Below are 26,222 nucleotides of genomic sequence, written 5' to 3' on the forward strand. Positions count from 1 at the left end.
ACCAATTTGATCACTTACAACCTTCTATATCAGAGACCCCACAGAGATGCATTAGCTTTCAAATTAACATTAAAGTTATGGATAAAAAACAATGTGATTGTGCTGCCTATTATAGAGACCATTGACTCTGAGTAGGCAAGGATAAGTGTGTCCTCGCTGACCTCATATTGTGATACCTCTCTGTAAAGCCTTGTCCTTGAGTGCCCGTATTTAGTGCTTAGGGCCCATGTGTGGCATCCTGTCATGCTTTCAGCACACTCCCTTTAGGAGCCCTGCCATATGTACAGATGCCCTGGAACAATGGCAGTGCCATGCGTCAGGATGCTGTGTCTTTTATTGTGGTGCTGCTGGCCCCTGCTCCCTGAAGCCTTGTGGTAGCTGAGCTGTGACCCCAGGGTAGCGCCTATACAAAGGAGCGGGACGCATTCCACATGCAGACATAGGCAGGGCTGCAACCCAGCCGAGACTGGGACTCTGGATCTGTCCACACAGGGCGCCATTTGTTTAAGGACTGCCTCACTGGTATGAAAGAGAACATGACTGAGACAGAGGCATCATGAAGAAGTGGGAGAGGGAAGGTCAACAAATATCTAATACTCTATATCTAATAGGCTACTCTTCCACAGTTAGGCCAATTGAACAGCAATTTGATTTAGTCAGTCATTGAACAGTAATAAACACTTTTCTAATTTTGAGCGCACTTTTATTGCATGGGGCAGTAACTGATTTGAATTGTCGCACTTTTATTGCATGGGGCAGTAACTGATTTGAATTGTCAAATGTATATATTTAGGGTGGTACAAACCGACTTCGGGGAGGTAACTGTTGCACAGCGACGCATCAGACGCGCAGGTTTAAGTAGATGCAATGGATTCTCTGGGGACCAGCCTACTTTCACTCGCATCATACTGGAGACCGCCTTGTCAAACCACAGGTTCATTCGCGCACAGGCTGCACAATGGGGCATAGGCAACTGCTAAATAGTTATTGAAATGGACCTGAATGACTGAGTTGACAAATATGCCACCATTTTTTTATTTTAAATGTAATATATTATTATGTGGCTATTTCCATTAAATCAGGAGCTATGGATCGACTTGGTGAATGGAGTTTCAAACCGAAGAAGATGAAAGTGGAATTGGAGGATGGTTTCTATTTTGATTATGATGCGGAAGAAATATCTGATTATCAAGATCCCAATCAACTTTTAGCTGCTTTGAAACAAAAGGAGGAAGAAGTCCTTTTGGCGGCCCAGCTGGGAAATGCATTGCTTCTGGAAAATCGTCAGTTGAAAGAACAGAGCGATAAACTTAATGAACAGTATGCATACAAACTTGAGGTAAGAGAGAAGTGTTAAAAGCAGCCCCTTGTGTTGTACGAGATGATGAAGGTTGTTGTGGTCGATCCAGTGAATGTGTAATATGCGCGCTTGTTCCTATCTTAAATTTAATGAAAACATGATTCCCAAGCGCATCTAATTTAGATCTTGAGAAGTAGGCCTATGCAATGAGTCAATTTATAAACTATTGTTAAAGATTTATTTCGATAGGGTTTATGAAAAACAACATTTAGGGTAGGTTTTTTCCTAATTTTCTTTACATTTCTCTGCCGACTATGTGATAGCAAATGTAATTAACCACTGAGAGAAATATAACATAATAGTTAAGTAAGATACTGGTTTCTACTTACCTCACTACTCTGGCATGTTGATAATCATTCCAGACAGAGCAAGTCATAGTATCAACCAATGTTTTGACTATGTTAACAGCCATTGATAGAATGTGCATTTCGCTGAACCTGCAACATCTGCAAAATATGTGTACATTCTTTGAAAAAAAGGCGCTATCTAGAACCTAAAAGGGTTCTTTGGCTGTCCTCACTGGAGAACCTTTTGAAGAGGGGTTTCAAAGGGTTCTCCTCTCGGCTGCCAATGACTGGAACGAATTAAAAAAATCACTGAAGTTGGAGACTTATATCTCCCTCACTAACTTTAAGCGTCAGCTGTCAGAGCAGCTTACCGATCGCTGCAGCTGTACACAGTCCATCTGTATATAGCCCATCTAACCAACCAACTACCTACCTCATCCCCATATTTGTTTTAGTTTTTCTGCTCTTTTGCACACCAGTATTTCTACTTGCACATCCTCATCTGCACATATATCACTCCAGTGTAAATTGTAATTACTTCGCCACTATTGGCCTATTTATTGCCTTACCCCCTTACTTAATTTGCACACACTATACAGATTTTTCTATTGTGTTGTTGACTGTACATTTGTTTATCCCATGCCTAAATCTGTGTCTTTGTTTTTGTGCACTGCTTTGCTTTATCTTGGCCAGGTCGCAGTTGTAAATGAGAACTTGTTCTCAACTGGCCTACCTGGTTAAATAAAGGTGAAATAAAAAATTAAAATAAAAAACCTTTTGAAGAATCCTTTTTGGTTCCAGTTAGAACCCCTTTCTCACAGATGGTTCTACATGGAACCCAAAAGGGTTCTACCTGGAACCAAAAAGAGTTCTCCTATGGGGACAGCCGGAGAACAGTTTTGGAGCCCCTTTTTCTGAGTGTACACGACCAATAAAATTGTATTTTATTTGCTATGTGTTGACATATCATTCAAGGTAAACAACAACAAGTTGTTTACCTTGAATGATATGTCAACACATAGCAAATAAAATACCTCTTAACAAATAGTTGGTTCCTGTCTGTGACCGACCAATACCTCACGAGGCTTCTTCTCTCCAAGCTGAGACATTGAAACTGAGATACCCCTTTCATTTCTCAAAACAATGTTCTGGGCGTACTGCCAAATTACTTTTACTGATAGTGAGGATTCCTCCCAGGCATGATCTATCAGTCACTTGCATGAACCCAATCGAATTGGTTATTAGAAAAGCACAAACGTAACATTTTCCCTCACAGTCTTTACATCATGCAAGTCTTTATAATACAATGTATAAATAGGCAATTATAAAGCAGCGCAATATAACCCAAATTATTCAACTTCAGGTTCACCTGTGGCTTGAGAAAGAATGAAAGGTTTTTAGGTAGGCCTTTGAAAATATTCACTGACATGTCATAGGTGAATGGATGGATCGAGTATTCTTAAGGGTCTACAGCCAATATGACCATCATCTAAGGAGGCTAGCACTTCCCTCTTCAAAGGAAATGTCATAAGAATGTACTGAGTCTGAGCTTCCCCGTAAAACAAAGACCAATGTTATAACACTGCACTCTTGATCTGCTCTCTGAATAGCTCTTTTGTGTTTGTGTGATAAGCCTGAGTTCCACGCACCCTTTCCCCTCCCTGGGTTGCTAATTAATATGGACATCTCATTAAAACAGCACAGAGATGTATTCAATAAATTGCTCCCTCCATGTGAGGAAAAGCAATAGACTTTAATCCAATATCAGGTAGGGAAGGGTGTTACACCTGCAGTCTACATCTTCCTCAAGTGTGTGTCTAGCTTCAGGAACAAAACAAGCACATTCTGTTGTTTGTGCGCCTTTTGTACTTGTTGAGTCCCTGACGGATCTAGTTAGAGCCATCTGCAGTTTGTTGCACCCTCATTCCCATTAGGCCTGACCATGTAGTAAACACCACCGGAAGCATATGATGCCCTGTCTGTTTCTGGAGAGTATTAAATCAAAATAAAATAAATAATAATAATCACAAAATGTGTGAACTAGGCCTTTATTGCTCCTGTATGAGTGGGGGGAAAAATGATTGTCCCCCCGCCCCATGAAGTAATGTAGTTACGGTTGTCACCCAGTCTCTCAGATTTACAATGTTTCTCTTACTGCTATGCTGTATGGGAATTTATAAGCTTCCCAGAGAGGGCTGTAGCTTTCCTAGATCCAATAAGTGTCTTTAACAGCCGGGGATGAATCCACATTAGGAGATGTTTCAGAGACAGTTTTACTGCTGTCTGTGTGGATGGATAGATCTAATGTATGGTTGTCTAGGCATCACAGGTGCAAAAACATGGAATATTATATAGACCAGTCACCAAACTGATTTATTGGTTTACTATTATGAAATAATTATAGTTTCTATTACAGAAAGTACATTACACACTTGTCATTATGTCATAGTCTAACCATGTCTGGTCTTCGATGCTGTGTGCTCTGTAGAGTTTATAGTTACAATAAAAAGATAACAAAGGTGTACCAGACTTTTGAAATACCAATTATGCATCACCTAGCTTCAATAAGTACACCGTAATAACACAGCAACAGCTACTGTACAAATACTCTTAATGTTCTCTTTCAGTAATATCATGGATTAGAATGAAATAGCAGTGGTATCATTCTCCTAATCACAGACCAAAGAGACCCCCATAGGCACGCATTCACTGTGCCCATCTGTTTGGTATGTGTTGCCCACAGGAGTTGGAGCAGGGCAGGCATGATCTGCGGGTGAAGCTGGAGGGGTGCCAGTCTGGGTGGGTGAGCCAGGTTGGGGACCTGGAGAGAGACATGAGGGATCTGAGTGGCCAGGTGGACAGGCTGACCCAGGCCCTGACCGACGCAGAGAGGGACAAGACCAGGGCCCAGGAGGAAGACGCAGAACACACCCAGTGCCTCAGAGAACAGCTCAGCACTGTGAGTACCTACCACCCCTCCACACCTGGGTCATGTTCATTAAGCACCAAATGAAAGAAAACAGACTGAAACTCCATTTATTTAATTCGCTAGCAATAAACCCGGCAAGGAAGGCTAACCTTTTATCTCAATCTCTTAATTCAAAGACTCAATCATGGACACTCTTACTGACAGTTGTGGCTGCTTTGTGTGATGTATTGCTATCTATACCTTGCCCTATGTGCTGTTGTCTTTGCCCAATAATGTTTGTACCATGTTTTGTGCTGCTCCCATTTTGTGTTGCTACCATGTTGTTGTTATGTTGTGTTGCTACCATGTTGTTGTTATGTTGTGTTGCTACCATGTTGTTGTTATGTTGTGTTGCTGCCATGTTGTTGTTATGTTGTGTTGCTACCATGTTGTTGTTATGTTGTGTTGCTACCATGTTGTTGTTATGTTGTGTTGCTACCATGTTGTTGTTATGTTGTGTTGCTACCATGTTGTTGTTATGTTGTGTTGCTACCATGTTGTTGTTATGTTATGTTGCTGCCATGCTTTGTTGTTGTTTAGGTCTCTCTTTATGTAGAGTTGTCTCTCTTGATGTGATGTGTGTTTTGTCCTATATGTATATTTTTTGATCCCAGTCCCGCAGGAGGCCTTTTGCCTTTTGGTAGGCCGTCATTGTAAATAAGAATTTGTTCTTAACTGACATGCCTAGTTAAATAAAGGTTAAATAAAAGAAAGAATGCTGTACATAAGACCCTTTGTTATTTTGGTCATATAAAGTGACATGTGAAAAGATTTCTCTATTAAGGCAGAAGTAAATAAAAGCCGGTCATTGTAGTAACACATTAACCTTAGTGAAACCTAACCGCTCTATGCCTGGGGTTAGCGCCAACAGCGGATAAGGTGGGGTGTTACCCAATCTACCTACTGAAAATAAATGTGCTGTACTAAGACTACCGCTGTATAAAGCAAGGCCACAGATATTAGGTAATACATAGTAGCTAAGTAATACACAGACAGTACGTATAAGCAATACAATGTAGATAAAACACAAACCTGTGATCAGGTGATAGGCCAGGATCTTATTACATGGATGTCATTAAGGTACATTGCCTAAAGGCAACCCATCTAGCTGGGAGGCTATAGGAGTGGATGCCAACATTTTGTAAAGAGGAGTAGGGAGTGGGACTGGAAGAATATCAACTCAATTTGAATGTGGTCTAGGTCTTCAGAGCAGGGAGACATCAGTGGACCTTGGGAAAAGACTCATATCTGGAATTGGTCTATAAATTGTATCTGTCATCACTGGAATTAATTGTATACTGAGCCATGTGGCCCTGAGCTGTAGAAGACCACGTGATTGGAAAACCACAGCTGTCAGGCTGTGTACTCATGCTTCAACGTGACTCATGTTTACTTTATTATAACTATATCCACAATGATACCTAATACTAACCCTACAACACCTTTTTGTAAAGGTGAGGTCCTGGGTTATCCCTATAAATGCTGTGTAGGTGAAAACCATAATACCTAAGACTGGAAGCTTTCCGTTGCAGTCAATTAGGTATTTTATAGTCTCTTATCAGTTTTGTAGGTACAGTAGAAGAACTGATTGGCTAAATAACAGGCCATTGTGTACTAGGCGAGCAACCTTGAGTGGGCCACTAGACTAGTTCTCTGCCAACTAACAACATGGGTTTTGTTTTGTTGAATTTTATGATTGTGACGTAAACTTACAGTTAGTGAAACACATGACTAACCACCTGGACTCTGTGCTTGTCTTAAGTGTGGAAGTTGAATATCTAACTTCATTCCAGTGCACGGACATAAGTCAATGGAAAAAAGCACAACCTCCTTTTGACTGCTCAGTATTCTTCAGTTCAGATAGAGGAACCATGATCGTCACCACCCTGTGGTCAGAAGATGTAGAGGAAATATTTTCTATTTATCACTCACAGTCTCCCAGAATTCCAAAAGGGGCAGAAAACGTTATATCTACAGGAGCTCTCTATCTGAGTTCTGGAGGAGGAAGTGGAGAGAAGTGGGTTCATTCTGCTGACTGGCTTCCACCATGGATGACTCTGAGTTCTCTGGAAATTTTAAAGTAAAAGAACAGCTAGAGAGTAGTACTTCAGAAGCTGTTGTTGTGGAGAGGAAAGGTTTGAAGAGTGTTTCTCTCGGTCCGGCCGCTGACGTCTTCTTACCGGACGTGGTAGTGAACGGTGATGGTGGTACCCCTCTCTCCAGGTGTGCAGCACTGCCTGGCACGGTGAGTGTGTGTGTGTGTGAGAGAGAGAGAGAGAGAGAGAGGGGGGGAGGCATCGATGTGTTTAATATCTGAATGGTGGTTTGTATAATCAGTGTACCTAAAGAGAGATTTCAATAGGGTATGTGTACAACAGTGTCTTAATGGGATTGTATGTGTGGTTGAAGTGGTTCTATATTACCAGGGTCTGATGGGCCTAACTGTAGTGTGAGGAATTAGACAGAGCATGACAGGAATCAGGGGGAGGGAGGTTACCACTCATAGAGCTTCGATATATCACCTTGACTACCAGGTATTAAACTAACATCCACAAAAAAACCTATGGTCACACTACCAGGAAAACAGAAATCCCTTTCAGCTAATAAATATCTCTAGAGACCACTAGATATGCTTACTGTTGCTGTTCACCTCAGTTGTAAAGGAAGTGTGAAAACTATGTTGATCTTTGCCAGTCAGAAACTGGTTCGTTATCAGGTTTTGCTGCATCTATGAAGGTTATTCAAACATTTGAGTGTGAGAGGAAATTAGTATTTTGACATCTGTGACTGCCTGGCAGTGTCATTGTTTTTTTTACATTCTCTATCCTGTCAGCAGTTTTGAATGTGAACATGGAGATGATACAATAGAATTGATGGATCTTGGCCTCACTGTTCCACAGAATACCTCATCCGTATTCCTCTGTGAACAATGCTTCACTCAGAGTCTAGCATTCACTTCTGTTGGTTCTAGTGTACTTCATACAGATGTTCTGTGGAAGCTCAAGTCAAACACTTGCATTGAAATAACATGATGTACACATACTTTTGGCGAAGGAACATGTTACTCTGAAGGGAGTACGGTTGCAGTTTGATAAGCTGGAAATGAGAACAACTATTGGTTGATTAAACATCTCTCTGTTTGTTAGTACCTTTTCAGAAATGACGTTATTGTCCAATCTAACTTACAGGAAAAGGCCTTCAAGGAAATCATTTATTTTTCCAACACAAGGAAAGAAACCAGTGCACATGTCTCAAACAAGGAAGTGAATAAGATTGCTTTTGATTACTGGTGTGATGAATCATGCCATTCTACAGGTGAAAAAAACATTCAACCTAAAATGGTTTAGCTAAGGTTTTCAACTTTAGATTTAGACACCAATAAAATTACTCTGTAACCTGAAACACCCACACTTTTCTTTGGGATTTGGCCAACAGGATATACTTTTGATTTCCATAGTGATGGCACCTGTTATATCCCTCACTCTTGATTTACGTTTATGTAGAATTAGACACGCAATTTTGACTTTTGACTCAGACAGCGTCACGCCGTTTAGAGAGGGAAGCGCTAGGAAGATCTATCATTGGAGAAGATATACATCTATCATTCTTTCCATTGAGGGGTTACCTCCCATGATGCGTGTGCTAATGTTATCTATGAGTCCTCCCATCCCAGGGGAATGCTTTGTCCCACCACTCTGAGAGGGCCCTTGGGGGTCTACTACTGCGATAGGAATCAGCTTCTATGTGCATCATAGTTTAGACAACTGAAGGCCAAGTCTTGTAGCTCAGTAGGGGGGTATTGTATTTGATTTTGTGTCCCTAACAAATGGAGCGTCCCTCTGTGGATTCCTAGTGGGCCGCTTGCTCCATTGTCCGTATTCGTTCCAAGATCAGCCGTGGACGGGACTCTGGGGCTGACTGACACGAACCTGCATCCTTGCCACTCCTCCTACAGTGTGTGTCTACATGCCCCCTGTTTTTGTTTCTGTTCGTCAGTGCTCATTCAGCTACACAAAATGAGTTCTACATTGGAACCTATGGCATATAACCTTTTTAGTAAGGGAGAAAACTTTTACTTTCCTCAACTCTTGGTACACACTTAGAAAAAAGGGTTCCAAAAGGGTTCTTCGGCTGTTCCCATAGGAGAACCCTTTTTGGTTCCAGGTAGAACTATTTTGGGTTCCATTTTGAACCATCTGTGTTAAGGGTTCTGCATGGAACTCAAAAGGGTTCTACCTGAAACAAAAAATGGTTCTTCAAAGGGTTCCCCTATGGGGACAAACAAAGAACACTTTTAGGTTCTAGATAGCACCTTTTGTGTAGGCATATGTCAATAATTTCTTACTATGCCATCTGGCAGTTAATGGAACAATGGTCCCACAGAGAGATGTTTCTAGTTATTTTGTTATGACGAAAACATAAGCACATGTGCTGGAGGCAAGAACCATTCCTTTGACTGTATTATGTGATCTTAGTTTTCCATTTGCAGCGTAGCTAACAGCAACCAATAATACAGATTCACTTATTTAATATTACACTCCCTCGTATTATGTCTATATTTTAGATATTTATCTCTGGATCTAATATCTAGTGACTTAAATGTCTCTACTATTTTAGTCTCAGGTACCTCATGTCTCCTGAACCGGGTGCCTCTTTCTCTTGCATCCCCTGTTTCTCTATGTATATCTATTACCTGTCTCTGGTGTCTGTCTGTGCTGCGGTCTAGGCGATGGAGGTGGAGAGGGCAATGACCAGTCAACTGCAGACCCTGAAACTGGAGCTCCGTCAGAGAGGCCACCATAACAGACCACAGGATGAGGAGCTGCTCAGTGCCATGAGTGAGCAGGTAGGCTACGCACACGCACGCACGCACGTACACACACAGTTTTGCATTGCTATCCTTGTGGGGACCAAATAATTGATTCCCATCCAAAATCCTATTTTCTCTAACCCCTAAATCTAACCATAAGCCTAACCTTAATTCTAACCCTAACTCTACTTGTAACCCTAAACCTAACCCCTAAGCCTAAAATAGCATTTTTCCTCGTGGGGACGGGCAAAATGGCAACACTTGAACAAATGTTCCTAGTTTTACTGTCCTTGTGAAGACTTCTGGTCTCCACAAGGATTGTTAAACAAAAACACACACACACACACTTTATCTCGCTCCCTGTGTGTGTCCAGGTGGTGCGTCTGTCCCAGAGGGAGCAGGCTCTGGAGGAGCGGCTGGAGAGTATGTGTCAGGAGAACGCAGACCTACGGGACAGACTGGCCTCCCTACACACACACTCAGCTCTACAGGACCAACACAACCAGCAGCAGAGCCAACAGGTAAACACACACAATTTAGTTTTGGTATCTTTCTCCTTGTTTACTCACTAATATCACGTCAATAGTGCACACTTGTCTAAGTGACTGTGACCCTGGGATACACTGTTGGTAATTGAATGATGTGTAAAATTGCAAGAATATTTGCTTTAAAACGCTAACATTTTCTTTGCACCCCCTGACAAAATGTGTAGAATTGCAGGAAATACACTTTAAACCTCCAAAATGTTCTCTTTGCCAACAAAAGGGGTGTGAACAGTTTGTGTCATGAACAGAGCTTGTGCCCATAGAAATAGACGTGGTGCGCGCAAGGGGGGCCGGGGATAAAAAGTTTGGGAACCCCTGATCTATGGAAAACTTTGCTTTACAATAGACTCATCCCTCCCATTGTCACGTGTCATTTCAACTTGCAATGCTGGATTCCACACGTGCCGTAGTGGAGTTTCTGCACCAGGCTGGACTCTGGCATGTCAGTTTACATTTTTGACATAACTTTACAATAGCACTGTATGTTGATATTGTGCACATGTTGTCTAATATGTGATTTATGGATGACATTTGCATGTTATGTACACTTGTGTGTTTCTAGAGCTAGATCTGCTTTGCAATACTCAGACTGATTGGGTCTGAATCTCATTGTGTTTGAATAATGTGGTTGATTTTAGATCACACTGACCAGACCTTATGTATCTCTCTTTGTGTGTGTTTCCCTCTGAATGTTTTTCTGTGTGTATGTGTGTGTGCCCCTCTCTGTGTGTGGGTAGCTGACGGAGGCATGGCAGGAGGCTGCGGCTGCGAGGGGGCGTTCCCAGCAGCTTCAGATTCAGGTGGAGGAGCTGCAGGAGGAGGTCTCCCTGCAGTACAGGAGTAGCCATGGAAACACATCCCTACTGTCTGAGCTGGAGACCAGTCTGGACACCATGGGCTTGGGCCATGACAGAGAACAGGTAACACTATAGAAACTAGGAGACATGGGACCTGGGGCATTAGAGACAGGGAGCATAGGACATAAGAGACATAAGACAAAGGCAATGGTTAGCACACTTATCCTGGGTTAATACCCTTTGGTGCATACATAGTCTTAGTACATATCAGAGTTAGATGCCTAGATTGTTGTGATATTTATCTTTACACTCTTAGAAAAAAAGGTGCTATCTAGAACCTAAAAGAGTTCTTCGGACATAAGAGATGGGGTGCAGAGGATAAAGGCAAGATTTAGCACACTTATGCTGGGTTAATACTCTTGGTACATACATAGTCTTAGTACATATAGGAGAACCCTTTTTGGTTCCAGGTTAAACCCTTTTAGGTTCCATGTGGAACCCTTTCCATGGAACCAAAAAGGGTTCTACCTGGAGCCAAAAAGGGTTCTACCTGGAACCAAAAGGGTTCTCCTATGGGGACAGCCAAAGAACCCTTTTTTCTAAAAAGTGTATACAGTATGAGGTGCTAGAAAGATAAAGAGAGATATGCAATCAAAATCCACTCCCGGTATGTAAAAGGAATTTCCAGGTGAACAAAAAGGATAGCAGTCTTTCAAAAATCTATCTGGTTTATTACAAGTTGCAACAGAAGGACACCAACCAGCACAGAAGCAGAGAACATGTCTAACTGGCCTTTATATCCTAATCAGACAGAACCAAATGTTCTTTAAACACCAGCCTCTTGGACACAGGCCCTTTATATCCTAATTGTAGGAAGTCAAAACAAAAAGGCAGTAACTTTGTCAGCTTCTACAGAATCGCACAGTGCCCATAGAATGTCATCAATACAATAGTGAATAATCAGTGTGTCCTCTGTCCTTGTACCTCCAGTCTGGCATCAATCACTATCAACAGATATGTGAATAATCCATAACATTCAGTGTCAAGTCTAGTGACCATCAGTCTAAACCTTGAGTGTCACAAATTGAACACTGGAAATGATGTGTATTACAGAAACTCCAAATATGCTAAACATTGTGTTGATCACATAAATATTCCCACTACACTGTAATGGAAGAATGATACATAGCAACATAACATTCTGGGTATGTTCTTGGTGACTCTGTGTGATGGTACAGTACCTACCTCTGTAAAGGAACATGTCTTACCTTGTGTGTCCTGTCTTCAAAGAGAAAGAAACTACAAGGGGAACATTATTTGCAAGAGCTTTGCCACTAGCTACTGAGGTGTGAATGTATTACAGCTCCTGAGTACAGGGTACAATTAGTAGAAAACATTGTGATAATGAATGCTTGAAACCAAGCATAAAAGGTGAGAAAGAAAGAGACAAATTATACCACATTTTGACTGTCTGATTCTGTCATTATTTCAGTTTGTTTTGTTCCATACCAGGAAACTAATGTTTTAGTGCATCCCATGAGTCATTCGCTAGCCTACATTTCCTGTTTGGTTGAACCACATAAACTAGATGGATCTTTCCACTGCTCACTGTCAGAGAGCTCACACATTCAGTCAGGTTTTGTGTTAGTGGTTATACCAATGGAAGGTTTTTTCCTATAGAACTCAGTAGTCTCAAAGAAAGAAACTGTGATCTTTGACTCATAAAAGCTCTAGGGAAAGACCGATTAGGTAGTGAGGTGAGGTACAGTGCTTTCGGAAAGTATTTAAATAATGAACACAGCCCTGCACAATGTTCCTTCCTCTGATGTCATCTAGGTCTAGGAACTGTCAAGTTCAAGAAAATGGGATCACCAACTTTTTAATATTGTTAACCCACTTTTACTATTCTTTTACCTTTTCTCCTCAGTAATGAGTTTGACACTTTTGAAAGGAAAGAAGACTAGTCATAATTTAGGCTGAACATAATGCGGCCTTGAGCTACACATTCATACTGTAGTGTTAAAATAACACAGAACTCATTGACCTAACACACCATAGTCACATCATTAGTTTTATTATCTTTCCAATGAGTTTTCTCCTTGCCACGGTGCTACTGCTTGTTATAGGCGAACAGGTTTAGGCCAGTTTACCTGGGTTAAAATGTTTTTGTTATAAACGCTATCCAATACAATTTGATTTGGTTTAAATTTGAATCTCATCTCTCTCTTTCGCTCTCTCTCTTTCTCTCTGTTCTCTCTCCAATAGATGACCCAGGAGGTTCTGTCCATCCTGGAGCTCCTGCGACCCCTGACCCGGGTAGTGAAGACTCCAGAGAGGTCAGAGTTTATAGGTCAGGAGGAAGGAGATCTGCAGGCCATGCTGCTACAGTTAAAGGGTTTAGCTCAAAAACTGGCCAACCACACCCACATCCCTCAGGTGAGATGTCGTACTTGAAACCAAGCCACTAACCAGGGCAAGCTAACTAACTCTAACAATAGGCCAGTGATGTGCAGCCAGGGTAGGCAGGGTAGATTTTTTTAATATAATAAAAAAAGCTGTTGTTTAAAGGTTTTTATGCTTAAAATCCCCAAATGTGCTAAAACTGCATCAAAAGCTCTTGTCGATCTGTGCCTACCGTCCCATCCATTAAAATCCATTTGGGGGGATACAAGAAGCAATACAAGAAGCATTAATACAAGAAGCAAACACGAAAAATTGGCATTACACATCCAACATCAGATCACCCTAAATTAATTGGAGGACACACAGATCGATCTGCTGTTAAATGAGCAGCAAAACAGCAAGTCACCATGCACAATGCTAAGGTAAAGGAAAACCGTGAGATTTTGAAGGACCTTACTAGGTGGGAAAAAATTGTTAGCATTTCAGGGTAGTCTTACAGTGAGGGAAAAAAGTATTTGATCCCCTGCTGATTTTGTACGTTTGCCCACTGACAAAGAAATTATCAGTCTATAATTTTAATGGTAGGTTTATTTAAACAGTGAGAGACAGAATAACAACAAAAAAATCCAGAAAAACGCATGTCAAAAATGTTATAAATTGATTTGCATTTTAATGAGGGAAATAAGTATTTAGCTACAGTGGGTATTATAAGTATTCACCCCTCTTGGATTTTTTCACATTTTGCTGCCTTACAAAGTGGGATTGAAATAGATTTAATTGTGCTATTTTCTTGTTATTGATCTACAAAAAAAAAGTTACATTTTTACAAATGAATACAAATTAAATCACTTAAATATACCTCCTTTTTGTTTAGGCATGCTTAAATTTGTTCAGGAGTAAAATTTGGTTTAACAAATCGCATAATAAGTTACATGCAAATAATAGGGGTTGACTTTATTTTTGAATAACTACTCCTTCCTCTGTCCCCCATACATACAACATCTGTAAGGTCCCCCAGTCAAGTATAGCATTTTATGCACAGATTCAACTGCAAAGACCAAGGAGCTTTTCAAATGCCTCATAAAGAAAGGCAGTAATTGGTAGATGGGTAACAACAGCAAATCAGACATTGAATAACTCTTTAAGCATGGTCAAGTTAATAATTATGCTCTGAATAATGTATTAAACCACCCAGACACATCAACGTTAGTCATCTTTCTGAACTGAGCTGCAGGAAAATAAGGAAACTGCTCAGTGATGTCAACATGATGTCATTGGGGATTTTAAAACAGAGTCCAATGGCTGTGATGGGAGAACAATGTTGTTGATCCATCCTCAGTTTAGTGACTTTGCAATATTGACCTAAATAACAGAGTGAAAAGAAGAATACAAATAAACAGAATACAAATATTCCAAAACATGCATCCTGTATGCAACAAGGCACTGCAAAAAGCACGGCGAAGAAGTACACTTTCTGACCTAAATGCAAAGCCTTTATTCAATTCCCCCATTTAATTAATTAATTTAATTAACACCACAGTCTACCTTACCTGTAAGGGGCTATTGTTTTTGTGTCATACAATACCATGTACCGGTATAAGGACAGATGACGTTGGAGTTATGTCAGTGCTGTGGTTTTTGGTTTGCGTCTCTGTTGAGGCATTGTTGTTAGAAGCCTGTGGCTGCGATCTGGGAGAGGAGTGGTTGGGAATGTTGAATGCTTCACAGATCACAGCAGGTAAGGTTTATTATTCCCACTGGGAAACCCACTTTCCCAGGAAAGTGCCTGTCAAAACAATGCAAGTGTTGTTTCCCCTAGTTTTAGTGCCTACAGTGGTCATAGAGAGGGAAAGGGAAACGAGACTGGTGAAATCATGATGTTATCAGACAAAAAATGAAAATAACCAAAGGATGAAACGAGAAGCACTAACAGAAGATGAAAATGAACATAGTCTACAGGAGAACCGACCTGAATATGAGATGGACAACAGGTACAGCAACAAGGTCAACACTGATACATAGATAATACTAAATCACCTCCACCTCTTACAGTCGGCTCAGCCCAGCACACGAGGGCTCATTGTTCAGAGTCCTCAGTACAGTGCCCGGGTTCTCACATGGATTGCCGGCCCTGACAACAAAGCCCTGATTCATCCCCTAGGAGACAGAGACATTAACACAGAGATCAGGTGTCAGTCAAGCCTGCGATCCATGAAGATTTAGATTTAGACACAATAAAATCAGTGGTGTAAAGTACTTAATTAAAAATACTTGAAAGGACTACTTAAGTATTTTTTTGTGGTATCTATACTGTACTTTATTTATATTTTTGACAACTTTTACTTTTACTTCACTACATTCCTAAAGAAAATAATGTAATTTTTACTCCATACATTTTCCCTGACACCCAAAAGTACTCGTTACATTTTGAATGCTTCTTAGCAGGACAGGAATATGGTCCAATTCACGCACTTATCAAGAGAACATCCCTGGTCATCCCTACTACCTCTGATCTGGCGGACTCACTAAACACAAATGCTTGTTTTTAAATGATGTCTGAGTGTTGGAGTGTCCCGCTGGCTATCGATAAATAAAAAAAACAAGAAATTGGGCTGTCTGTTTTGCTTAATATAAGGAATTTATTAATTTAGACTTTTACGTTTACTTTTGATACTTAAGTATATTTCAGCAATTACATTTACTTTTGATACTTAAGTATATTTTAAACCAAATACTTTTAGACTTTTACTCAAGTAGTATTTTACTGGGTGGCTCACTTTTACTTGAATCATTTTCTATTAAGGTATCTTCACTTAAGTATGACAATTAGGAACTTTTTCCACCACTGAATAAAATGAGTTTCTGTGTTGCTGGCCTGTTTGTGTGGGGCTCTAGGGGCTGGGGACTGGGCTGGAGAGAGAGCGAGAGGGGTTTTTCGGTACAATGACAGTCAGTTTACAGCTCTGAATGTCCAGTAAATACCATGAGCTACTGTTTTATAACACAACACCCACCTGTCCTGTGTGTTCACTCATAGAGTGGCAGGTCAATAGAACACCCCAGGCTAGAAACTATGCCCTCTAATGTAATTCTAACCTAATTTGTACATAACTAAGTACCACAGACACTGAATACTCTGCTTTAGTCGTTGTTACATTGGCTCATCTCAGTGTGTGTGGTTTGTGCACCACCTTGTGGTCATTTTGGTTATGAGTTCTTGATACAGCAGGAGTTGAAACCAAGACATTGGAGTTGCTTATATTGGACTCTGGTTTCAGTTCACTATATTCTCTCTTGTCCTCTCCCCTCCTTTAAAATTTCCCAGCTTCAGGAGGAGAATGCTGAGCTGAGGCTGAGGCTCAGAAACAGACAGGATGAAGAAGAGGTGGCCCAACAGGCCATCAGAGACAGAGATGAAGCCATAGCTAAGTAGGTGTGGTTTTGCCTTTATCGTTTAGTTATTTTCTGTCTTTATCGTTGAATTATTTTCACTCTTTGTAATTTCCGTCAATGTAATTTTCACACAGCATTTATCAATCTTAAAATGACATGTTGCATTTATACGTAGTTCATGCCATTTTATGTGTAAGTGTAAGATATGTCCCTCCCTGTGCTGGGTTGTCGTTGGAAAATTGCCAGATTTGTTTGCTATGAATCTATGATGATGTCACTGTGACCTAACATGTGTTTGTCCCGCTGTTACATCATGGCAGGAAGAACCTGATGGAAGCTGAGCTGGTGAGGAGTAAGAACGACATGATGTGTCTGAACAACCAGCTGCTGGAGGCTATCCAACGCAAGCTGGAGCTGTCTCAGGAGCTAGAGGCCTGGCAGGTGGGTTTCCACAGTCTCTCTGTCTGTCTCTGTTTCTGTCACCCTCCTCACTCTCTCTCTGTCTCTCTGTCGCTCTCTCTCCACCTCTGGATCTCTCTTTATCTATCTCTGCCTCTCCCTTCCCCTGCTCCTCTCTTGCACTCTCGTGACATATTAGGGCACTTTCATAAGCTCTGTGAAAATATTATTAAGCCTATTATCTTTAGGGCACCTCCTATAGTCAAAATGTAATCTAATCGCTGGTCAGAGTCAGAACTCTAGTGTTCCATAGAGACTGCTCTTTAACTGTAGTATCCTCACTGGTGTTAGGGACACATCAACCTTTAAACAGCCCTCTAAGTTTGGACTGAAGGGATCTGAACAACTGGTGGCCAAGACTAGAAGAGTCTCACTACTAGGCTAGTCTACTGCTGAGTCATGGTGCTAGTGCCAGGCCATCTGCTTGGTGACTACTTCCCTCTAGTGGTCATATGAAGACATGGCAACACATTCACTGTAACTGGCCAGTTCATTAGAGACGATTGAAACTTTCCCACAATTTCAACCTCATGCTATTAGAAGCGTATTTAATCTCTAAAGTGTAATCAGGCTCATTATCAACAGAGGTGTAATGTTCTTACTTATTTTCTACAGGACGATATCCAGATTATCATCAACCAGCAGCTGAGGACACAGCAGCAGTTGGAGCAGGTCGAGAAGAAGCCTGCCTCTAACCCCATGTCCTTCTGGAGGAGACCCAGCACAGCTTCCTCCACCAGGCCCCGCCGGCCCTCCTCCTCCCCCGCTTCCTGGACCTCAGAAGCTGGGCAAGAGAAGCCCCAGTCCCCCTGGAGAGACTGGCTTCGACGGGGCAAGGTGACACAGCCAGGCAAATAGTAAGCTGGAATGTCTGTTGCTTCACCTCGGAGGACTGGCACATAGCACAGAGATGTCTTGACCAGCTGGCCATTGAAGAAGGCGAGTCGAGTCATCAAGGCAAGAACAAGCTGGTGGAACTAACACTACTGAGTAGAACTATCAGTCTTGGTAGATAGAGTACCAAGCAGAACAGGACAGGCCGAACACTCAGTAATGTTATATAGTAGACTTCAGTAGAGTATTAGAATTCAAGACCATGGTGTGTTGGAAACAAGGACCAGATAAGAACCCTAATGGACAAAGAGTTATCAATAAGTAGACAGTAGTTTCCCCACTGTCACTGAGAAGATTATTTGCTCAGACTAATTATTTCATCCAACCTTTATTTAGGTCATGTGCAGACAGACTGAAGGGACATGACGTTGATAGAGTGACTGGACTCCAATCATAACACATAATGAATGTTGTAAATATTTAGGTTTATAGAAACACAGAGGATCCAGATCTAAGTGGTATTCCACTCGCTACAGTCTTTTCAAAAGATGAAATAAGATTAAATGTTGCCTGCTGTCGAAGCAAAATATTTTCCATTATGTATTCACAGAAAACAGGCCTTAGTAGAACATAACCAAATACAAAATTGGTGCTCATAAATAAACCAATCATCTACAGAATGTCATGAGTTCTCATGTGAAATGTTGTGGGAACTAGATACATTATGAAATATGTCCAAAATGCATTTCATGCATTGTATTCTTACCTTATGTGCCTTCGTTTTTTTTGCCACACTACTGAAGGGGACATTTTGGGGGAAGGGTCCAATATAGATCAACTCTAACTAGGATGGTCATATAAGGTCATATAAGGTATTTTGATCAAAGTACCAGAATAATCGAATGGACCGAATGCATGCAATATGTTGTCAATACATGATGTAAGGTTGTCCTGTTGTTCATCAACATTTGCTAGTTGTTTATATTCATTTCGGTTTTTGACAAAATCAGAATGTCCTCAGATTATTTGATTTAGTGAAAAACACAGGACAATGTTGATTGAATGACTGAAAACGTCTAATACCTGTTATTACAGAAGAAATATAGCAAAAATCTAGATTCATATTACTTATTGTTGTAATATATGAATGTTATCAAAGTGCATGCATGTTGTTGTGTATCATGATGTATGTAGCTTATGTATTCTGTATGTAGATGGTGTTTATGTAAATAGTAAGTGACTTGCCTAGTTAAATAAATAAAAAATCTATACTAAAAAAAAATATGTATTAGTGAACACAATGTCCTTTACACTGAAAATAAAGTCATTTTTCATACAGTACTTAAATATGCTATTGCCTTTGATTGATAGTTTGCATGGACTGCATAAAATACTTTGTTGCATACATCACATAGGCCTACAAGATACAGCTGGTTATCCACATTAACTCCATATAGAAGCATCTTCACCTTGAAAAACCATTAAATAATTTCAGATCAAACTTGAAAGGTCAAGAATACATTTTAAAACATAATATTGTAACAAATTCATGTTCTCAAAACTATATCTGCTATATGTAAGAAATGTACTGTAGAAGTATTCAGATTTGTAAGTATTTATTTCATCAGCACTGCATACCAGTAAGGCTAAATATTCTGAAATAACTTAGTACTTTTTTGGAAAGATAAACTTGAAGTGAGCATGGTCTAATTGACTCAACAACCAAAAACATATATATAAGTTGAACTTTCTTAATGACCCAGAAAATCAATAGTTATTTGTGGTTGCTTATAAAAGTTGGCTGGCTTATTCTTGATCCTGCTTGGAAGTATACCCCTCTGGCCTGGCCAGGCTCATAATAAGGGTGTGTATTACGCTTGGTTTACGTCCATCTGGCAGTGCCAAACAACCTGGATCTATACGTCTTGTTCTATTCGGTTCTGACACCACCAATGATCCTTAAAACAGATTTCATATTGTTCACAGTTTCACCTGAAATAGTCTGGGATCTGGGAATCTGTTCAATGGTCATTTCAATTCTTGATATTTACCTATTGATTCTTGAAGAAAATAATTTAGGAATGCCTTATGAGCTTAGCACACCTGTCTTTATCACAACCTAAAGAATTTGAGAGGCGTTAAACATTTCCCCAGCACCATCCCTCAGCTGTAAACCAAAACATGTGGCGGGGATGTTGTTGGGTTGTTTTTCGAATCGCAGACTATACAGTGGGGGAAAAAAGTATTTGATCCCCTGCTGATTTTGTACGTTTGCCCACTTACAAAGAAATTATCAGTCTATAATTTTAATGGTAGGTTTATTTGAACAGTGAGAGACAGAATAACAACAAAAAAATCCAGAAAAACACATGTCAAAAATGTTATAAATTGATTAGCATTTTAATGAGGGAAATAAGTATTTGACCCCTCTGCAAAACATGACTTAGTACTTGGTGGCAAAACCCTTGTTGGCAATCACAGAGGTCAGATGTTTCTTGGAGTTGGCCACCAGGTTTGCACACATCTCAGGAGGGATTTTGTCCCACTCCTCTTTGCAGATCTTCTCCAAGTCATTAAGGTTTTGAGGCTGACGTTTGGCAACTCAAACCTTCAGCTCACCCAACAGATTTTCTATGGGATTAAGGTCTGGAGACTGGCTAGGCCACTCCAGGACCTTAATGTGCTTCTTCTTGAGCCACTCCTTTGTTGCCTTGGCCGTGTGTTTTGGGTCATTGTCATGCTGGAATACCCATCCACGACCCATTTTCAATGCCCTGGCTGAGGGAAGGAGGTTCTCACCCAAGATATGACAGTACATGACCCCGTCAAATGATGCGGTGAAGTTGTCCTGTCCCCTTAGCAGAAAAACACCCCCAAAGCATAATGTTTCCACCTCCATGTTTGACGGTGGAGATGGTGTTCTTGGGGTCATAGGCAGCATTCCTTCTCCTCCAAACACGGCGAGTTGAGTTGATGCCAAAGAGCTCCCTTTTGGTCTCATCTGACCACAACACTTTCACCAGTTGTCCTCTGAATCATTCAGATGTTCATTGGCAAACTTTAGACGGGCATGTATATGTATTCTTGAGCAGGGGGACCTTGCGGGCGCTGCAGGATTTCAGTCCTTCACTGCGTAGTGTGTTACCAATTGTTTTCTTGGTGACTATGGTCCCAGCTGCCTTGAGATCATTGACAAGATCCTCCCGTGTAGTTCTGGGCTGATTCCTCACCGTTCTCATGATCATTGCAACCCCACGAGGTGAGATCTTGCATGGAGCCCCAGGCCGAGGGATATTGACAGTTATTTTGTGTTTCTTCCATTTGCAAATAATCGCACCAAATGTTGTCACCTTCTCATCAAGCTGCTTGGCGATGGTCTTGTAGCCCATTCCAGTCTTGTGTAGGTCTACAATCTTGTCCCTGACATCCTTGGAGAGCTCTTTGGTCTTGGCCATGGTGGAGAGTTTGGAATCTGATTGATTACTCCCGTTAAGAGTGTGCTCCTAATCTCAGCTCGTTACCTGTATAAAAAACACCTGGGAGCCAGAAATCTTTCTGATTGAGAGGGGGTCAAATACTTATTTCCCTCATTAAAATGCAAATCAATTTATAACATTTTTGACGTGTTTTTCTGGATATTTTTGTTGTTATTCTGTCTCTCACTGTTCAAATAAACCTACCATTAAAATTATAGACTGATCCTTTCTTTATCAGTGGGCAAACGTACAAAATCAGCAGGGGATCAAATACTTTTTCCCCCCACTGTACATTAAAAAAATGTGGGATTCAACAAGGGTTCTGCTAAGATCCTCAAAGTTCTTCGAAGAACCTTAAGGTTCTAGGCACTGAAAATTGCCCTCAAAATGTTATTCGAGGAACCTCCTTAGTTGGTGGGGGTTCTTGCAGAACCTAACTAACCAACTGAAACATTGGGATTTGAATTTGAAAGGACAGCAGGTGCAGGCACTTAACTGACAAATGTAAAGGTCTCAATTTAAGGTAAGGGTTGTCCCTTGTATGATCTAAATTGATAGTGTTTTATGATGATACGATCTATCTTTTCATATTTGTGCAAATCTTTCTAAAACAGAAAATGAACAAAATTCAATGGGTATCAATCAACAAAGAGTTAAGAATATGTACTGTAGGCTATAAGAATATGTTGAAGGGTAGCTGTATTGGGTGCAGATGACTGAACTGCTCCCTTTTGTGTCTGTGTCTGCAGGTGTACAGATGAGGAGGCATACAAATGCAGTTCCATTTATGCAGATGTTATGCAGATCACATTCACCATCCTCCTCCCTTACCTCGTCAATGAATATCCCATAGGCCTCTACATTATGGACAAGGTATGTGTCAAAATAGTTTTTTTCATTCACATTCACCACAGAAAACAAGGTATGAATACTGTCGCGTGTATGTTTTGTTAATCATCTGTATAACTACTATTTTTTTTAGATTCACAGACTTCCCCCTCCCTACACCTCTGATGAATATAACAGGAAACCTGTTCGATCACCATGCTCTGCTAAATCATTCTGGCTATGGATACAGAGAACATCAACACATTAACATCAACACGCCAGAGGATATACCCATTGGACTTGGGGCTCTGCTGGGAGCTTAACTCATATTTAGATTTTTTATTCTGCTTTGTCACTAAAATCATAATAAACACTGACAACTAAAACGTTTATAATAATAGTGGAGTGGGCGTAGTTCAAAAATAAACCCCAAAAGGTTCTTCAAAAGGTTATTCAAGGATCCATTAAAAGGGGTTATTTGAAGAACCCTTTTAAAGGGTTCTACAAATAACTTATATGTCACACATATGTGTAGGAACGGACCAAGGCACAGTGTGAATATCGTTCCACATCTTTTATTAGAAAGTGAAACTTAGCCAAACAAACAACAAACCGTGATGACAGCGGTGCAACATGCACTAACTCAAAATAATCTCCCACAAACACAAGTGGGAAAAACAACTACTTAAATATGATCCCCAATTAGAGACAACGATGACCAGCTGCCTCGAATTGGGAATCATACGAAAACCCCAACATGGAAAAAAGAAACTAGAACACAACATAGAAAAATTAAACTAGACAACAAAAACCCAGTCACGCCCTGACCAACTCTACTATAGAAAATAAGAGCACACAATGGTCATGACGTGACAATATAGGGGTTCCCTCACAATTTCAATATGAAGAACCCTTAAAGGATACTCCAGGAACTTTTTATTTTTAGAGTGTAGCTTCAATGTTCCGGTATGCAGCTAATGGGGCATCTCTCTCACAATAACGAGGTGTTTAGACAGGAACATGATAGGCAGTAAACTTCTGGCTGTGTTTTGGAGTGGGATAAAAGAATGAAAGCATATATGGCCTGTGTGGTTGGGCTTCAATCTCAGGCCTTGTTTGCTATTTTCATAGATTAAGTCAGTTGGAAGACGGATCACAGGAATGTAGGGAGGTTAATAGCAACAAGAAAAACACTGATATCAGGCAACTGTTGTTTATTAAAGATGGGTGTCAGGTACAGGCCGTGCTCTCTGTCTCTGACCGTCCTTAGGTGAGGCTGTTGGCAGAGGGTCTGCTTGGATATTAACCCCCCAGGAGTAGACTTAATAAAGGGGCAATCAGCAGTTTCTACATCTATTTTTGGACATATTATTTAAATATATGTACCCATTGATTCTTGAAGAATATAACTTATAAATGCCTCATGAGCTTAACTGTCGTACCCCATCAGAACCCAAAATATAAGCTTGTTTTACTCCAATGTTTGTAAACAAAGTAAATATTAACAAACACTTTATGGCCTCAAAATATGGTTAAAACTATCATTTTCATATCATGGATGGTCAGTCCTTGCATCCATAGCTCTGTCTATGAATTTGAGAGTGGACCATCCCTCAGCTTTTTACCGAAACAATGGCAGGGAGTACTCTTTAGTATTGTTTCAATTGCTGATTGGACCTTTAAGACAGTTGTGAAACCGCCACAAAATAGATCTACAATGATTGGCTGTGTGTGGACGGACCTAGATAAAGCTGTTATGCTCACCGGCTTCATGATATCATTATGCTCACCTGCTTCATGATATCATTATGCTCACCTGCTTCATGATATCATTATCTGTTGGCTGTTAGCTGTTAGTTGTTTGTTTATCTTCAATTTATTGATGAAGATAGAGGAAGAAGACAAAGCAACATATTAAGAAATTGCTGGAAGTAGCTTCCGCAGATCAGTCACTTTGTTAGCCACACTTGGTTTATTGCACCAAAAATATTGTGCCTCATCTGCAAAGCAACATGCCACTGGAACCATACTGTAGGTCTTAGCATATTTTTTATTGTGGGAGCATGTGAGTCAACGGTAGTATCTAAGTTTTTGTTCTGACAGAGTAGACCGGACAGGACCCACTCAGAGGGGCTGTGTTGTTCCTTTCATGGTGGATGAATAAAGGAAGGCCTTTTCCCTGGCAACTCCAGCAGACTAGCAACTTCTCGCTCTGTTCCGTCCTTCACATAGCTCAGTATCGGTCATGTGATCAGCCACGGTTTCGCTGTCCAGAGCCAGCAGAGCGAGAGAAAGAGACATCTAAACTGCATATGTAACACAGTAGGTACCACTAAATGTGATCAGTCTAATAATAGTCTCTCGCCACCTCTGAACTCCAATTTTATGACTCATGTCATAGAATGCTTTGTTTACTATATCAACATTACTTTCCTTAGTCCTTTCAATTTAACATGTTGCACTGACTGCTGTATAACCCCCAAACCAAATATACTAATGATTAACACCCTTCAAACACACTATACTGCCCGTCTTATGTAGGAAAAGCCATCTGAACTTCATATGTAGCAGGTACCACTGAACGTGGTCAGTCTAATAATAGTCTCTCGCCAGCTCTACATGTGTTGAAACTGAAGCTTTTGGACATCACACTTCCAAGATATCCAACCCTCTTAGAAATATAAATTATATCCCATTATCCTAACTTTCATTTAGTACCTTGTTTTAAACATGAGACTGGAAGTCTTAAAGTCACAGACAGCATGCAGGAAACAGACTTGAAATTACTTATAGAAACAATTGCAAATTTGATTCCTGTGTATTTCTATTTCCTTAATTGAAGATGACATATACTCTAGGCCTGCTGCTACTGATTATAATTCTACCTTTTCATTATTTCTTTCAGTCTTCTTTGTCCTTCTCTGCTGACATAACATTTGTCACCTGCACCTATGAGGTGATCACTTGTTGGTAATTGTTTAGAGCTGTTGTGATGAAGTTGCTGATTAGTGGCCGGTAACATGGCCTCTTGGATTGCATATCAGGCTACCATTACACTGGCTCATGTACTGATCCTTAGCCCAGCATCCTTCACCTTCTCACTAGGTTAAAAAAAGGCATTACAAAACTGCTGAAGTCCAACAAATATATTGTTGATAGTGTGAACCTCTGTGTGCAGATGGTAATTCAAGAGGAAAATATACAAAATTGATTATTGCTTTCTGAATTAAATCAGTAGAGATGCAAACCTTTATAAAACAACAACTATCTTTATTAAAAAGCAGGTGATGTGCAGTTAACACTGCAGGACTAACACACACATTAGCACTGTTCTGGCTGGACACAGGTGCACAATGCCCCCGTTACTCCTCATTGCCCCAAAACACTGAGGCCTTCAGTTTGTCTGCTCCCAACCTGTTCCCCATTCCCTCTGTGCACTGCTATCCACACTCTGTTTAATACATCTGTCATCTGTCTGGAGTTCAGGTGACAGCATTCAGTACAGATAGATACAGTACTCTGTATGTTAGTAGTATTTAGTATTTTATTTGGATCCCAATTACCATAATTTCCGGACTATTGAGCACACCTGAATATAAGCCGCACCCACTGAATTAAATTTTTTAATTTATTTTGAACATAAATAAGCCGCACATGTCTATAAGCCGCAGGTGCCTACCGGTACATTGAAACAAATTAACTTTACACAGGCTTTAACGAAACACGGCTTGTAACAAAAATAAATAGGCTTTAACGAAACATGGCTTGTAACAAAAATAAATAGGCTTTAACGAAACACGGCTTGTAACAAAAAATTAAACATTTGCAGTAAACAGTAGCCTACCAAGAAAGTCATTGCTCCAGACCAAGCTCCTGTGCAGCAGCTCTATTTCCTTTTCCAACAGCCAGATCAATCGCCTTCAACTTGAAAGCTGCATCATATGCATTTCTCCGTGTCTTTGCCATGATGAGGGTGACAAAATGACTACCGTAATCAGAATGATGGGAAGTTTGAGCGCGCTCGATTTAATCTAAACAGTAAACAAAAAAGTTGTTTGACCT

General features: G+C 40.5%; 1 protein-coding gene across 2 annotated transcripts; it reads left to right on the top strand.

The window, feature by feature from the left end:
• The first annotated feature begins 916 nt into the window (after window positions 1-916).
• LOC106612826 (BICD family-like cargo adapter 1) lies at window positions 917-19,197 on the top strand. Of its 2 annotated transcripts, XM_014214351.2 has the most exons (9): window positions 917-1,339; window positions 4,391-4,606; window positions 9,342-9,461; window positions 9,800-9,946; window positions 10,708-10,890; window positions 13,033-13,203; window positions 16,496-16,599; window positions 16,884-17,004; window positions 17,638-19,197. In XM_014214351.2, exons 1-9 carry the CDS (start codon window positions 1,088-1,090, stop codon window positions 17,878-17,880), a joined length of 1,557 nt encoding a protein of 518 aa, XP_014069826.1. In that variant the 5' UTR covers window positions 917-1,087; the 3' UTR covers window positions 17,881-19,197. The 2 variants fall into 2 exon arrangements, with proteins under 2 accessions (XP_014069826.1, XP_014069827.2); XM_014214352.2 differs by lacking the exons at window positions 917-1,339; window positions 4,391-4,606 and adding an exon at window positions 6,354-6,860.
• The last annotated feature ends 7,025 nt before the right edge of the window (window positions 19,198-26,222 follow it).

Source organism: Salmo salar, chromosome ssa09 (assembly GCF_905237065.1).
Source record: "Salmo salar chromosome ssa09, Ssal_v3.1, whole genome shotgun sequence".
NCBI classification, from domain to species: Eukaryota; Metazoa; Chordata; class Actinopteri; order Salmoniformes; family Salmonidae; genus Salmo; species Salmo salar.

Bases quoted from the DNA above. Each gene is read 5' to 3' on its own strand.
- LOC106612826 (XM_014214351.2), top strand. From the start codon at position 1,088: ATGGATCGACTTGGTGAATGGAGTTTCAAACCGAAGAAGATGAAAGTG. The intron at 10,891-13,032 runs GTAACACTATAG...TCTCTCCAATAG, and splicing joins TGGGCCATGACAGAGAACAG to ATGACCCAGGAGGTTCTGTC. The intron at 17,005-17,637 runs GTGGGTTTCCAC...TATTTTCTACAG, and splicing joins AGGAGCTAGAGGCCTGGCAG to GACGATATCCAGATTATCAT.